The 16,738-nt window shown below is 38.3% G+C and overlaps 1 protein-coding gene across 1 annotated transcript in view; it reads right to left on the bottom strand.

Moving 5' to 3' along the window:
* Nucleotides 1-16,738, bottom strand: part of LOC116172177 (nuclear receptor coactivator 3) — a 45,395-nt gene that overhangs the window by 801 nt on the left and 27,856 nt on the right. Inside the window, 9 exon segments of the mRNA XM_031489330.1 lie at nt 27-106; nt 3,374-3,556; nt 4,251-4,430; nt 4,885-5,110; nt 6,328-6,557; nt 6,560-6,968; nt 7,326-8,276; nt 12,240-13,020; nt 13,070-14,104. Coding sequence (XP_031345190.1) covers nt 27-106; nt 3,374-3,556; nt 4,251-4,430; nt 4,885-5,110; nt 6,328-6,557; nt 6,560-6,968; nt 7,326-8,276; nt 12,240-13,020; nt 13,070-14,104 — 4,075 coding nt within the window.

Here is a 16,738-nt window from a genome sequence, read left to right as displayed (position 1 = left end):
CATGAGTGGACAGGAGTGTAGCTTACCCTGGAGGTTGCTGGCTGTGGAGACATTGAGCCCATATCTGACCCCATCGCACCCCAAAGTTTCGGGCTCTCACTCGCACCTGCACGCAACAGTGACATCATTGTACGCACTCCCTGCAGAATCACACTTACTGCCTTTATTTTTTATACTGTTAATAATACTTTTTACATGGTCTGTTTAAACTGAACACGGATGTATGTACAATAAATATGTAGTTAAATACAAGAATCTTAACTGATTGAAGTACATTAGTAAAAATAGTAAAGCAAAGTGATGTGCAAAGTTGAATACTACCATACAAAAAAAAACACATACATAGAAATCTGACATAATAGGCTTAATAGGTGGTTTTTCCTGGCTGGTAACTAGATATTATTAAGGAAATAACAATTGCAGAGTTGTTTTCCCTGATGCCCTCTGGTGAAAAGCTCCTTCAAAGAACACTGAACATTTACTTCTGTGTTTTTTTTTCATGATACTACAGTTCTACAATGAATGTGTAAGCAGATTCAAGGTTCTACAATGTGTGCTGAAGTTCACTTTCTAATGATATTATGATAGATTTTGTATTTAAGTACACAGTTTCCTATACAGTTGCATGTACATATGTAATTAAGTAAGACCATGTGTCACATTTCCAGGAATCACTTTGTGGTTGATAATAATAATACAGAGAAGATAATAAAGGCAATTAGCGTACATTCTGCCCCTTATTTGTTTAGTAGTACACAATAGGCACACTATTAAAATGAAATGTACAATAGATGACTCTTTTTTGAAAATGATATTTCAATACGAAACTGTACAGAACAATATAAAATAATTTCCAAGTTAAAAAAAAACAAAAACATTAAAATTGTTACGTCACAAAAAATACTAAAACTCTTATGCCCAAAATATAAATGCAAAGACTTCATTTCCTTTTCGCATCTTAGATTTACCTCAACGCTTGATTCAAAATTAGACACATGTAATTGAATATTTATCAGCATTACAGTGCAATGAAATGCAGCCAGATTGTATGAGTCACGCCGTGAAATTGTTTAACGTTGATTAAGGGCGTTTAAGTCAAACCAAATCCTTGGCTAATCAAAATGTTTTTTGCCACTTTGTTTATTTACAATGGCCCAAAGTAATCAATTATGGCTGTAAAAGTGAATACACTTGCAAAAATTTCATTTGCAATCACCTTAAAGAGCATGTCCATTTCATTACATTACTTTCAAGAATTTTAAATGTAATCAGTGCAATTAGGTAATCAACAATAAGGACGTCTAACGCATAATATTTCCTAAGGCTTTAATTGTGAACAGTGGAATTACACAACCAACAATGAGAATAAGATAAAGAAGCATCGTGTAACGCATAGCATATCCAAAGTCTTTATTGTGAACAGTGCAATTACACAACAAATAATAGTTGTCATTCATTGACACACGCTTTGAATAACTTTCTATCACTACTATCAGTGTAATTCCGCTACAATTAAGCGTTCGCTTAAAGTGTCACCTTAACACACACAACCTTGTCAAAAATTGAATTTGTGAACAAATGTAATTGCCCTACTCACGATAAGCAAAACTTAAAGCGGCATATTCACATTGAAGGATGTTACGTGCACTCGGGGCGATTATGTATGTCACAAATAGTAAGAAAAATTTAAATTGTTATTTTAAATTGTGGTCAGTGTAATTGTGACAGGAATGGTAAGACCTTTTCAAAACATAATCAACGTAAGGGTTTCTAAGGTTGTACTAGTGCGGCAGAAGATAAATTGTGATCTTTATTTGTAATTAGAAAATTAACTTCATTGTGTGTCCAAGCTAATTCAAAACAGGCTCGAGTTCTTAAGAAAAAGCCCTAGGATTAAGGGGTTACATTTTCTTGTCTCAAAAACAACAGAATAAATTCAATTCACTTTCACTTAATAACCTCAAGTGCCTCTAGTGTTAATCTGAATCACGAATTCTTTAGCTTACAGTACAGTACACATTACAATTTAAATCTTTAATCTATAAAGATATGCAAACGCAAGACACAATTTTCAATCCCAACTGTCAAAATTAATAAAAACAAGACATCCAAATAAAGTCAGCACCTAGTGGATCATTATAAAAATTATACTTTCAATTAGCTAACTACGGAAAATTTACTTGTATTTTTTTGCTGAATAACGGTCGCGAATATGGAAAAAAATACATGTGACCTTAAAGTTTCCAAATAAATCAGATAATCAAATTCTTATTTTACAATGTACCAGTGCCGCACCGAAAAAAAGTTCAGAGATAGGAAATATAACATGACCCCATAAAAAACAACACCCTGTAGATTCTCACTGCTGTTGACAAAGACAAACTCAAAAAATTTTGAAAAGACACCCTGTAGATCGGTAGTAATGAAGCGTTTGCGGACCTATGTTTCATGAACTTTTAGTCATACAATATGCCCAAGTATTTACACCATATTTAGAAACACCCTGCACCATCGAAAAATTGCATATTTAGGGATTTTATAAGTAGCTAATTCAGCTAGGAAATATTTACAAACCAGACACCAAACTATGCCCCTCCCCTATTCACTATATAGAAGGTACAGCAGGGTGGATCACCATTGAGATCTCCAGTATAGGTTAAATGGGGGCAAAGTTATCCCTTTTTGTGACTAAAAACAACGTTTTTGAAATTTTTGAAATGTTTTAAATAAACTAAGATATCATCAAAAAAATGAAATCTATCTCATTTCGTAAATATTCAATATGGCATCCATAAGAAATCGGAAAGTAGTTGCCTGTGGCTCCTACATCTAGCGTGCTATGAAAATTCTGATAACAAATTCAGATTCTCTGAGAAAAAGTGGCCATAAAAGGCTAACGGGAGCCGTCCATCTCGATTGTTTAAGCTAGGGAAAATGAAAAGCATTTGACATTTCAAATTTTTCAGTGAAATCTCAGTGATTTTCAAAGAATTTTCAAAAATTTCAAATGCGTTCTGTTAGTCACAAAAAGGGGCAGCCTTGCCCCGATTTAACCTACACTCTTATCTCTCACCGCTCCGAAGATACTAATGATGAGCCACCTCCATTTTGATTAGTTGATTATTATGCATTCAAGGTAGCTACACAACTTTGAGTGCATCTTTCCTTATTGTTGATATAAACAGTACCTCAACTGACACTGCCAATGAAGATAAAATATTCTTTACAGTGTGAATAACGAAATTCGCTTTGCATTTATATTTATTATTTACAAATACAATGTACAAACATATTCAGGACTCCCAAATTAAAAACGTAACAAAAAAAAACTATATTAAACCCATAACAGTTACCATATACCTCGACTACTTACCAGGAGTGGCCATTTCGAACGAAAGTCCGAGAGCTTCGAGATCACTAGGATTAACTTGTTGGCTTAATAGTTGAGGAGAAGGTCTAGTATTCGTCTGTTGTTGTGTTTGACCCGTTCGTGCTCCGACAACCGCCCGTAATTCTTGTCTTACGTATTCAGATGTGGTACCGCCGCCTGACACACCTATTAAAAATTTCTCTAGCAACTTTGTTATCGATTAACACAGTGTGACTACAAGTTTGTCTTATTTCTCGGTATAATAATTAAAAATGAGACAAACTCGTGATGAGTACACATATTCTATGCGAGACTACTCCATGCAGATAATCAAGCAAGCAATGAGTTAGAACTGGATTTCTTCCATTTGTAACTTTCAACAACATTTCAAATGACAAATGCAGAACTACACAGAAAAATTCAACATGCACCAACACTTACTTACCAGTTCAGTTATTGGAATAAACTGTTAATGGCTACAAGCACTGAATTTTTACAAATTATAAGCAACATACCAATAAGCGACATATATATTTATATCGATGATTTCAATGAGAACACGGCAACAATGAAGGGATAAAGGACTGTTTGTAACTGGATATGGTGATCCCCGAGGTTTTAGCACAGCCATGAGGCGAGCACATGTAATGTATGAGTGTTGTTAGACACAAGGCGATGTGCCGATATGAGTGCTGGTGAAATGACTAAGAGGTACCTAGAATGTTGCCTCCTATCTGGGTCACTAACATTATTAAAGTGTAAATAAAATAAAGACCTACATCGAGTAAAAAAAAATAAAATAATGTAAGTGTAAGTGAGATCATTCTAGGAACCAATACGGGTGGTGTTGACGGTGCCCCTGATTTAGCCGTTGACTTACCGGCTGATAGGTGTGGAGGTGCACGACCCCTGTCTGCGCCATTGTACACTAACTGTAAACCCGTCTGATCGTAACAGTACTGGGAGTCTTGTTGGTACATCATGGGGTGATGAGAGGGAATGGGAGGATAAGGGTGTGTAGGGTGTTCCCTGCCATATTGGCGAGGGGATCCTAGGCCACCTGTAACACACGCCACACTCAGATGGAATTCTACCTAAATCTGCTACTTACGCATAATCTTACTCACCTATAAACTCTTAACATTGAAATACGCAATTAAGAAGTTTCGCAAACATACAACCTACTATTCTAATCATGTTAAATGCAGTTTCATCAAAAGTATTTAAAAGTTTTTTACAAATTTAATCTGCTATCATGCAATTTCACCACTGCACAAACCTAAACCTCTACAGATGCATGGCCTCTACAAGTTGCTAAAATTCAAACCATGCCTAAAGTGTCGTAGGTGTGATTAAATGGAAACGCATTGCACCTCAACCCATCTGTTAAGTTTTTATATATATAAAATCAGACTAAATTACACCATACGAGCAGATAAGAATTTTTAAAAACTGCAAAAACTCTCAAACTTGTTTAATAATTAAAAAAAGTGTAAGAAAAAAACCTTCCGTACCTGGTAATTGGGTAGTGGCAGTAGGTGCACTATTTGCACGCTGCAACCTCAGGTACTGAGTTTGATTAAAGGCAGAGTTGGGTGACGCAGGTGGAGCAAATGACTCTGCAGGAAATGGTGACTGTCTCGTAGCTGCCGATCCGGGACTACCAATTGCTCTTTGCTGTTGCTGAGGTGTTCTCTGTGCAGGAAAATTTCTACCATTGGTTGCGGTCACATAGTTGCTCTAATTATATAAAAGAAATTTAATTTCGTCTCTAACAAACTGACTTGTGCATATTTATTGCGTGTAACATAAAATTCACTTTTACGATTGTCCAAGTACACATTCCTGCAACTTGCATGTGTTGTTGATGGAGGTCAACATTAAGCCAAGCTAATAAGCTCAACTCAAATCCACACAAGATCTTGTATCAACAATATTTTAACTATCCAATACTTAACTTAATTGCCGATTATTCATTGTTCACTGCCTCTCATTAACAGAATTGGAGAAATGTTAAATGTACTACACTACAGGGTGGTTCAAGTTCGTGACTCGCCATTGGGATTTCTGTAACGATGAGAGACAAAGTGTACATTAAATGAGGGCAAAGTTGTTCCTTTTTGTAAGTAAAAAAAAACGCATTTGAAATTTTTGAATTCTTTGAAAACAACTGAGAGATCACCGAAAAACTGAAAATGTCAAATTGTATTTTTACTGAATAAGATAGAAGGCAAAAAGAGAAATTCATTTGAATGCATCGTTACCATAGGTCTAGTTACCTGTGGATGTTTTGTTGAGAAATGAATGTAAAACTTTTAATTTTTCTTTCAAATTTATGTAAAAGTATAGAGTGTGACTCGTCATTATTTTTCTTTTGTTGTCCTCTATCTCATTCACAAAAAATCCAATATGGCGCCGTTAAGAAATAAGAAAGTAGTAACCTGTAGCTTCTACATCTACCATGCTATGGAAATTCTGATAATAGATTCAGATTATCCAAAAAAAAGGGACCGTAGAAGGTGCTCGCGGGAACTGTCCATCTCCGGTCGTTAAGTTAAGGAAAATAAAAACAAAATTTGACATTTTTGGTGATATCTCAGTTATTTTCAAAGGTTTTCAAAAATTTCAGAAGGGTTTTTTTAATCATAAAAATGGGAACTTTGCCCTCATTTAACCTAGACTTTATCTCTCACCGTTGCAGAGATCGCAGTGGTGAGTGAGCCATGAATTTGAACCAGCCTGTACATCAAAATTTGAATTTTTTTTAGATCCTCAGTTATTCAAAATTACATTTATTTACCCTCATTAGGATAGCAGAATTCAACTATTGGTAGATACTGGATAATCGTAAAAGTATCATAAATGAAAATGAAAAAGAACCGACTTGCGCAGATGAAAAAAACCCGCTCTCCTAGCATATGAAATGCTGACGTGGGACATTTTTCAATATAACTCACCGTAAGCTGAGCATTGAGCATTGGATTCTGTTGCTGTTGAACACTAAGCCTAGACTGTGTCTGTTGCCAACTACTATTCTGTGCATTATTTTGCGGGTAACCCTGTCTAGGTGACAGCTGCTGAGTAAAAGGTGGATGCGGTGACAGTCTGGCGCTGCTGGTAGTCTGTGAGAAATTCGTTTGCTGGCCTAAAGGTGACGATAACTGCGCGTGCGGTGAAAACGGCTGGTGAGCCTTTGGTTTTGCTGATTTATTTGTCCGCCGTAATTCGGAGATAACTGCGATTCGGGGACACTAGACGAACGTTGTAGGGAAACGTTCGGCGCTACCGTATTGTTCAATAGACTATCTATGTTTTGCAAGCCGGAATTTATTTCGGCCGCTGCATTGGACGGTATAAGTAACTGTTGTTGCTGCTGCTGTTGCAATAATCGCCTCTTGTGTTCCTGCTGCTGTTGTTGTAATAGCTGTTTCCTTTGTTGTTGCAAGAGTAGTTGCTGTTGGTTCGTTATGGTACCCCCCGCCATTGCGTATTGCGGCGCGCCAGCTCTAACTGCAGCTCTTTGAACGTTGAAACCAGTTCGTGGATAATTCGGAGGGGGCGGTGGGAAATTTCCAGGTTGGCTCGTTTGAGTGGTCATCTATAAAAAAAACATTATATGGAACGTAGGACAAGTTGAAAATTGGCTCTCCCACAAATAGCTAATTTCCATGCTATCGTATTCAAAAACATTAAATTCAAAAGTGAGTGGAAGAGAACCACTAAAAAAACATGAGAAAGGGAATTTGCTGCTAATTTGTACATAATTCAGATGATCCATCTTTTTTATTATCTCATCAACAAATTCAGTTATGTTGGCAATAGCTTTTTTTTTGGGTGGGTCCTGTTTTCTGTCAAGCTAGCCTCACCCGAATACAGAAACAACAACTTTTTTTTTAATATGTAGGTTTTTTTTGGCGTTAGTGAGGAAGCCAAATGAATGCACTGAAATGCTTACCGTAGCCGAAGAGTATGCAGGAGGAGTTCCCGGCATTGAAATCGTAGGTGACGATGGACTTTGTTGTTTATTCACAACGACAGTTTCGCATTGCATCAAGGATTTTTGTATGATATTAATCGCCATCTTTTCACTCAATGCTTCTCGCTGTTGGTAATTATTTTGTTGGGCATCGATAGTTTCTAGTAGATGAAGCAAATCCGAATTGTTATTCGTCATTACCGCATCCGGAACTATATCTATAACTTGATCTAAAATATCCGACAATAACGGATCCGAGGACTGCATGTCCCACAAATCTGTAGTGGATGCGTTGACAGGCACATACTGTCCCGAATCTATTTGGTTAAATTGCCTAGTTTGTGTTCGTTGCATGTTTTCACCGGGCTGTAACATCTGATTGAGGTAGCTGGTATTTGGTGGGCGGCCTGGACCGGGCATTCTTGCTGACGTTCTAGCATTTGTAAGTATTTGCTGCTGTTGCGGTTGTTGTTGCACATTTGATGGTAATCTGCCAGACGGGCTGGTCTTATTTAAATCTACTACTTTGGGTAAAATTTCCTGTGGAGTTGCAGATATCACACTAGCAGGTACAGGAGGTATAGGAAGGTGGTTATTTGCCGGTTGTTTCGCCAATAGCGATGCCAACATTTTGTTTCGTTCGCATAATTTGCTACCAGATGTTACACCAGATGAAGAGACAATCTCTGTTACTCGTTTCGGTGGGTTATCGTCTCGTTCGTCGCTGGGTCGCTTTCGAGCACGTCCAGGTTCTGCAGGTGGAGATGGTGAGTTCTTAAATCCGAGACTGCGCAGCAAAGAATCTTCATGGGATTGAGGTTCCGGTTTTCTTTCCTCATCTTCTTTCAATAGCTGCTGGAGAAGTTCGCTTTGCTTTTTGATTCCTGCACGTGCTTCGAGGTCGTCATCATCGTTCTTTTCGTTAAGTAACTAAAATTACAATCACAATTACAAGAACAGTCTTAGGTAGAATTTGCTGTGTGCTTAGAAAATTGTTACATATGACATCATGCATCACAATTGCAAACTAGGTAGATACATCAATATCAGATGAGATTGAAATGAGATTCAAATGAGGATTCCTGTTCTGTTCCACTTCAGTTGTTAAAAACCAAAATTAAACAACATATTGATTAAAATTCCTAACAAATAAAGTATATAGCTTGCTTGTATAATTCAGAGATAAACCACTTCAAATATCGTTTTATCAAAGCATAATCTTACCATGATGAGAAGAAAACTGCTCCTTAAACGAACTTGCCGCGTTTACAGTTTGCACTAACTAAATTAAGAACTAAACATCGCGTAAGACGTTTACGCTGCAAAGCAAGTAAGAAAAGTGACTCACAAGTAACAAAAGAGCAGGTAATACGCCTTATCGCTAAACTGAGGACGTATTGCCAACTGATCTTGAGCACTTTGATAACAAAATACATCAATGTAATATAGAGAGGAAAATACCAACTGCACACGAACTACACAAGTTAGTTTAGCCTTCAGAAATTGAACTGGCAAGGAAGGCAACTGGCATTATTATTACTTCCCTTTTTCTACCTGGAAGCTGAGTTTTGCGAACAGGTAGACACCCTATGAGGGATAAGATTTTAGGGTAGGTACTTTGAGTACAATAACAAGTACAGCAGTCACCATTAAATTTTACCATTTCACAGTAAACGTTTTCACTTCTAAAATATTTCTTAATCGCAATATAAATATTATACATTCGATGATAATTAAAATATTGGGTACATTATCAAAGGTATGACTCAATTGTTTTTGAATAACTATCCGTTTGGTAACTACCTATCTTAATTTCACATCTGTTATGTCTTCACAAATTCGTGTAGGTATTAAAATTAATGTGGGCTATAATTTATGCAAGTAGCGAGTACGTCATCGCATATGCAATCGTTTTCAGGAATGAGGATCGCGTGTTTGCGAGTCCCTTACAATAGAATTTTGTGGAATGAAAAAATACACAATTAATGTTTTGATTTCCATTTTTCTGATTTTTTATCTAAAAACTTGCTAGATAGTGAGCATGTACTTTAACTTCGTCTTATCCACAGGGATAATTGGTTTTGGCCCTGACCAATAAAGCGCAAAGGATCATTCAAGCTAAATCTGTGCGTGTTTCAGGCGTTCACATGGTCAGAACTTGGGAAGCGCATCATACTTGATAATGGTCCAGAGGCGCCAAACATCATAAGAATAACTAGTCAGGGACTTCAGTAATTATTGTCATGCAAATAATCCCCAGCTCCATAAAATGCACTAGATTAAAATATCTACTCTTGTAATACCTAGAGTAAAGCATTATCCTGATGACGCGAGATTGTAAACCAAAGCACAGTCCAAATCAAATGGTAATGTACAAACCGATTTTCGACTCGGCAACGTTTTTAGAAATAGATTCATTCTACTTCCTTAACAGTGAATGCAAATTTACGAAAATATTGCGAAATCTGTTACATTTATTTATGGTGCAATTTTATGCAACGCGCCACGCCACCTCTTTGACCGTTGCGGTAAAGTTTTCATTGTTTTCAAAAGAAAGAATCCTTGGTTTATTTTGAAAATGTTTGTTACCCCTTTGCCGCTCAATTTTTTTAGACAAGCAGATGGAAATGTATTTTGTTAATAACTCTTACGATTAATAGCGTTTTTAGTTTTTCCACTGATGGATTAGCAGTGCGCATTGGTACCGCCCTAATTCTGACTGCACACTTTCTTGGAGCAGGAAACAAAATTGCGCTACTTTGGGGCAGTGGAAAACGTGAGACAACCGAAAACTCTTTTGAAACTGTAATTGTTGTATCGTTAGTTAAGTAATGCCTACTTTCATAAATTCAAAGAATCCTTTAGCTGATTATTACTATATTGCGAAATTATTTCTAAGTAATTCCTAATTTTTGGAAAACTATTGTGTTCTGTAATAATTGCACCTAATGCTTCTATTAATTCTTCATCATCAGTATCTGAAGAATCCGTCAGTATTTCTGATACAACAGTACAAATAACTTCATCCATTGCAAAAAATGAAAAAAAAATGTTATTTTGAAAGAGAAAATTTTCAGGTTATGTATAGCGCTCTGAAGCTTTAACACAGTTCTACAAAATGCGAATTTAAAGCGAAATATCATGGAGCAACCGGACAAGTGGAAAACGCTGCTCTGATATAATGCGAACTGATTTACGTGAGTGGAAAACGCTAAAACGTAAAAAAGTCGATCTCAGTTCGACAGAGGGCAGCAAGTGGAAAACGCTATAAGTTCGTTAACGCAGCGTTTTTAAAAATGTTCTATGCAAGGTTTCCTTATAGAGCAGGGGTGCTCAAACGGTCGATCGCGAGTTGTTTGTTAATGTAGGAGTACCTCAAGGATCCGTTTTGGGTCCCATCCTATTCATACTTTTTATAAATGACATTGTTATGTTTCTAAATTGCTTAGTCTTGTATGCGGATGACACTACGGCGTTAATCTCTGGTAAAAACCTGCCCGATGTTAAAAAAAGAAACACCATACATTGACTTTAAATTCAACGAAATGTTGCTTGAGAACGGTCGACTTTTTTCCATACAAAATTTGGTTACGCAACAAAAAGTATCGCAACGTCGCAAAACAAAATGTTCCGTCCGGTGCGTTTCCAGCCTTAAGTCCGAAACAAATGCGTCCAGAGATATTAAATCATATGCTGGCACGCTAAAAAAAACTTCTACCACAAATAATTTTTCACCAGTGGCCCTGAGATTGATGAATAATGGTTCAACAGCGCAATTCATTTACGAAACTGCAATTTCAGCATAATAAGGCTAGGCTAAAGAAGGCTTTTCGAATCATTTTTAAGTTTTCCGAATTATGCTCAGAATTATCTTCCTGCCAAATTTCACACCCGACTAGTGCATTGGGCACAGCTGATCCAAACTTTTATTGCAAATTCTGAATAATGTCGTTTGCAATATGCCTGAGCTTGTCGGACACACTTTAAACTACAGATCCATCTACGGTAATTATAATTTATATACCCTGACCTTTTCTTAACCTAAATCATAGAAAACTTTTATAACAATGCTCCAATAAGTCCGAGCCAATAACATTAGTCCCGTTATCCTTTTATTCCATTTTAAAATAAAAATTAAATACCATTTCGCAAAAAATAAGTGTTTTTGATACTTCAAAATAAAACCTTTTGTAAGAAGACGATTTATTGGTATGGAACTTATTAGTCACCGCTGGCAGCAACAAGACCCTTCCGAGAAGGGCTAATATATTCGAAAGCAGATCCATCTAACCCCCGTAAATATAACACAATGCGCATTAGAATTTTAGAGGTCTTGAATCATGCCTTTGTTAACTTATGAGTCACATTTGGCAGGTGCGCTTTTGAGTAATTGTAGCTTCTAATGACAAATCGCATTCCTGATTTGTTAAAATTACCCTTACCAAGGCGATTACTTTGCACTTGATTATTTAGGGCAGAAACTCAATATCCACAAAATTAAAAAAGTTATGATATCTCTTCAAGATAAGCGTCTATAAGAGAGATCCTCACGCGAGAAGGCGGATAAACCACCCCAGGACATGCATCTGTTGCACAATAAATCCTGTCCTAAAACATTTTTTGTTATAAACTGCATGCTTTAATGTCACAATTGAGGGTAGTTCGAAGTTTCCGGTGGAGGGCAATTGTTCAAATACACACTTAGTACTTGATGTCTTCAAATACCAAAGTTTTGGAGGAAAAGATAAAAGAAATTTATGTTTCCTTCTCAAGCAAAAATTGAAGAATGTTTTCCACAAAATAATTAAATAAGTCGCATTATTAGTTTTTTTCTTAACAAGAACAGGAACAGGAAAATAATACGAAATGTTTTAATGGCACTGGAAGTCTTACCTGAAGAAGCATGTTATTCCCACCGGCATTCGCGTTTTTCACAGCCTCCAAAGAAACTGGCAAAGAAGCGCGCACTCCGATACCTCTCGGACTGCTTCTATTTTCGTTTTTACTTTCGTCGTCGTCCTGCTGATTAAGTAAACCTTTTAGTATTCTATGTTTGTTTTTATTTTCCGAATCGCTCGACGAATCCATCGAGTTCGGAGGTTTGGTTAATAAATTTCTTAATCTACCAGATTCGGCCATCATCGTTGACGCTTCCTCTAATACGTTAGCTTTGGTATCTTTTGGCTCTTCCATTTGGAAGTTGGATTCTGTACCGGGACTAAAGGGAAAATTACTACTATATGGGTTGGCGGGCGTGGGAGGGTTAGGTACTGCTGTAGGGCTTGGTTGCGTGACGAACGGGGCAAGAGGGCTTTGGGCGACATTTGGAACGGGACTGTACGCCGAGGCGCTGGAGGGTCGAGGGGTGGGGGTCGAAACGGAATTAACGCTTTGTCTGGATTCGGGCCTGGTTTCGTTCCAATTGGTCGACGAGTCCAATTCCCAAGTTGAGCTGGGAAAGATGTCGAAGTTGTATTCGCTGTCGAGAGGAAAGGTGGTATACGAAGAGTTTGTGTTTAGGAGCGCGCTGTTGACGGAGGTATTCGTGACGTCGTTCGCCGTACTTGAGGGGGCGCCGTTCCGTGTGCCATTTAGGACGCTCGTCATGAGAGGACCGCCGACACCACCATTATTTCCAGTAACCAGTTCTGAGGAGGCCGTGGAATCGTGTTCGCTGTGAAGGTGAATTTTTATGGATGAAGTGATTCCTGGTGGTTACTTACCCTATGATGGAGTGTGTTGCCATAATAAAGTCGGTGTCGGTTTTCGAGTTGGGATTTGCTTTAAATAACTTTGACTTTGTTTGAACGTGCACGTATTTGTCTTGCGAACCGAGCCGTAACTTATATATGACACTTGTGGCTTGACCCGCACTAAATGTGTCTCTAAGGTGTGACGTAAGTTTATGCACTTCTTGTTGCGGGCACAGATCTTGTAGGCTACGACCCATAAGATCTTTTTTAAGGAACTGTGAGTACGTGTCCGACACCCCGGATGTATCGACGCCTATAATTGTTCCCGAGGTATCTAACTTTGTGGTAAATTGTTCTATAGATGAACCTGGGACAGATTCCCTATGTGAGATACGACTAGCAACACACAATAAACAAGGACCACTATCACCACCTTCGTCGTCCGAAATAGCAACTTGATCCCGATCTCTTAATTGAGTACTAGAGATGTGCATAAGCTCGTACCTACTTACGCGCTGTTGTTTTTCTTCAATACTGTCATCAAGATCTTCGGGCTTTACCAATAAGCGGCAGCTAAACGACCGAGATTTGTTGGTGGGTTCGCTTCCCCATCCTATCGACATAGGCAAGAGACTTGCACTAAATCGTGCATGATCTCCGTGATGGATAAAATTGTAAATACTTTTACCGAGAACTTCTTCGCGGTTGAACCTAATGTAAGTCGAAACGTTGTCGGTAACGTGTTCAACTTTACCTTCACCGTTTACGACGAATAAAAATCCCTCGAGAGCTGCCAGCAAAAGGGGGCCGTAAACTTCGTTGGACAAGATGGTGGGTCGCGATGAAGAAACTTCCCCCTGTTGTACTGGATCCGACGGTTGCGTGGAACTCTCCCGTTGCTTGATGCTGCGGATTTGATTGACAGTTTCCTGAAGAATGGCGCACTTATCTGGCTTCACCGAGAGCGAGCTCATGTCCGCAAAGTTGGCGGAGATTAGCTCTGCCAGTTCCTCTATATAGATGTTTTCTTGTTCGCGACGGCGTTTCTCATTGTTGCACTTGTTACTGAAATCAAAGGTTTTGATCATTCTTCTTTCAAACGTGCGAGTAATCGTTAATTTGTGACCCATTTCATGTCACCTACTAAATTTCTTACACAAACATAATAAAGCAAACAAAAAAATGCTACTTACGCATTTCAACATAGACAATAAGTTGCTGGTAACGCGATAATGATAATTACACATATCGTATTTCCTTTCTGTATAAGTTTAGTGTGCTAATGTGACGGAGATAACCAGCTCGAGTGGGATCGCTAAGGATTTGGAATCATTTCGGTATATTATTCATGTACAGAACATAACTTCGTGTCGATATTGGAATAACAACCAGCTGGTAATCGTGCTCTTTGTAACTTTAAATAATTACACAGGGCGGTGTTTTAATTATAAAGTAATCGCTAAAATTAGGAATTCGGTCGTTTGCTCCCTCGCCGTCATCAACAGAAATTAATTTTCGCTCACTCATGAGTGGGTACTTACCGCATATTGCCACAGAACGTAAATGCGAACCAAATTATAAATATATACGTCTTACCTAATTACCTTCCTACCACAGTTAGTGTAATTACGATACTTTACACCAAGGTCACGGTGCACGATCAGGTAATGGAATCAATCCCTTGAAAAAAATGTTTGCCAAGCTATCATTTTGGGAACGCAAAACACGTACTTGTTTCCTTGAAAGTGTTACCTCGCGAACAATAGTAATAATATTCCACACCCCACTTACGGTAAAATCATCGGTTTAATTTGCATTACATGAAGGCACGCTTACACAAAATTAGGACAGTAGATTTGAGATCAATTACAAGTTTCTTGGTGCAGAAAATCTATCATCTTCGCCCATTGGTACAGCATCTGATCCGAAGCAAATAAACCCAGCGATGATGATTGGCACACCACGGAACGAAATACCTCAGATTGGTGAACTTACAAGTACAGTGCAGCTTGCCTTGACTATGGGCATATTTAAATGCGGATTTACACCTTCGTGTGAGCATTAAAAACCGGCACAAAATTAAGAAGTAGCGGACACGCGAAGTAGACGGGAAAAATTTAATTAGGTTCCCACTGTTTTCTTCCCAGAAGACCCCGCCGTCCGATTCTTCACATAAATTTCATAGTGATTGTTACCTCAACCCACAACCTGCGTTCAAAGGGAGCAACTTCGGAAGTCGACTGGTTTTTAAGGAGCTAACTTTATTTCCAGTAGAAACAAGTACTCGAGCCACTTCTTTCCACAGGATCACTGTAACCCCCTCCACGAAGGGACAACGCGCTGCTCTTTCAAAGGGAGCAACTTCGGAAGTCGACTCGGTCGGTCGAGAGGACCGGGGGTGCTGCCTTAAGTAAAACACGTTCTACGATTTTCGTTTCATCAAAGGGAACACGTCCATTGAAGACGAGAATGGAGTGTGGTGCAGAAATGGAATACATACAACCGAGATTCAAAGCAACCATCGAGCTATCCCTTCATAAAGAATCGCCAATTGAAGTCAAAAATTAAAACAACGCTCATTTTGTTCCTTCAAGCCAAACGACCAGCGAATACGCCTTGAGGGTTTTGAAGATGGTGAGTAGTACTCGGAAGAAAAGGGCAATTTTTGACATAAACTAAAACGTTTTGTGGCTGTGACAATAAGCGAATTTGGAATTTTAAAAAAAAATTGGAAAAGTGCATTACTCTCAATGGGAATACCGAGGCACGTGGCGCAGTGGATGCGCTCACCGATGCTATTCGGGAGGTTGTGGGTTCGAATCCCGCTGCCGACTGCTCTGTCTGGGGTTTTGTCAGGGGGTTTTCCTCAGACATACGTAGCTTGGCATAATGCTAGCATTATGTTGAAATCTACGAGGCGAATGCTGGAGCAGTACTCTCCCCCTCAGCACCCTAACTCCCTTCCTTCCGTTCCCATCCCTAACTTTACCCATCCTTACAATCCCGTTCTCTGGCTCAAGAGGGCCAGGAAGCCCTGAGCAGCCCGCCTCCGGTATCCCTGTAGCCAGGGGTGCCGGAGGAATGAAACACGTTGGCCTTTTTCCTTTTTTTTTTCCTTTCAATGGGAATATCATGGAAGTGATTTGATGTCAAAATAGAAACAAATAAAAAAATAATGAACATTCTTGCTTTTTTGTTCCCCCATTTTACGTATTATTCTAAACTGAAACCCAAAACAATAAAGTCCATGTCAAAAAACTTGATCTGAACACACCGAATTTTTTGAAATTACAATTCATAAACGAAGAAACCACTGTTTAAAATATGCAACGTATAACGAACTTTGTCCGCAACTAAACTTTCGATGCATCGATATCATTGGTGTCTTAACAAATTGCATTAAAATGTAAGGACGACATCATTTGCATAAAATAGTACTGAGCTAATGTTTTAATAGTAATATCACCAATTCATTAAATATCAGTGATCTTTGAACTTTTTGACATATGAAATGATTGTATGTTCTATGTAAACACGTATACACGTATTAAATTATTGACATTTTTAAAATTCAAGGAACGCGCGATACATTATTCTTTCACTTGGTACTTTGATATCAGCCTTTGGGGTCGTCCATTAATCGCGTGAAGTTTTTAGCAACTTTTAAAATCCGCGAAAAATTGTGATTCTACACCTCCT

This window comes from Photinus pyralis, unplaced genomic scaffold (genome assembly GCF_008802855.1).
Source record: "Photinus pyralis isolate 1611_PpyrPB1 unplaced genomic scaffold, Ppyr1.3 Ppyr1.4_LG5, whole genome shotgun sequence".
NCBI lineage: Eukaryota > Metazoa > Arthropoda > Insecta > Coleoptera > Lampyridae > Photinus > Photinus pyralis.
The sequence above is the reverse complement of the archived record's forward strand: the minus strand, read 5'-3'. Positions and strand labels throughout refer to the sequence as shown.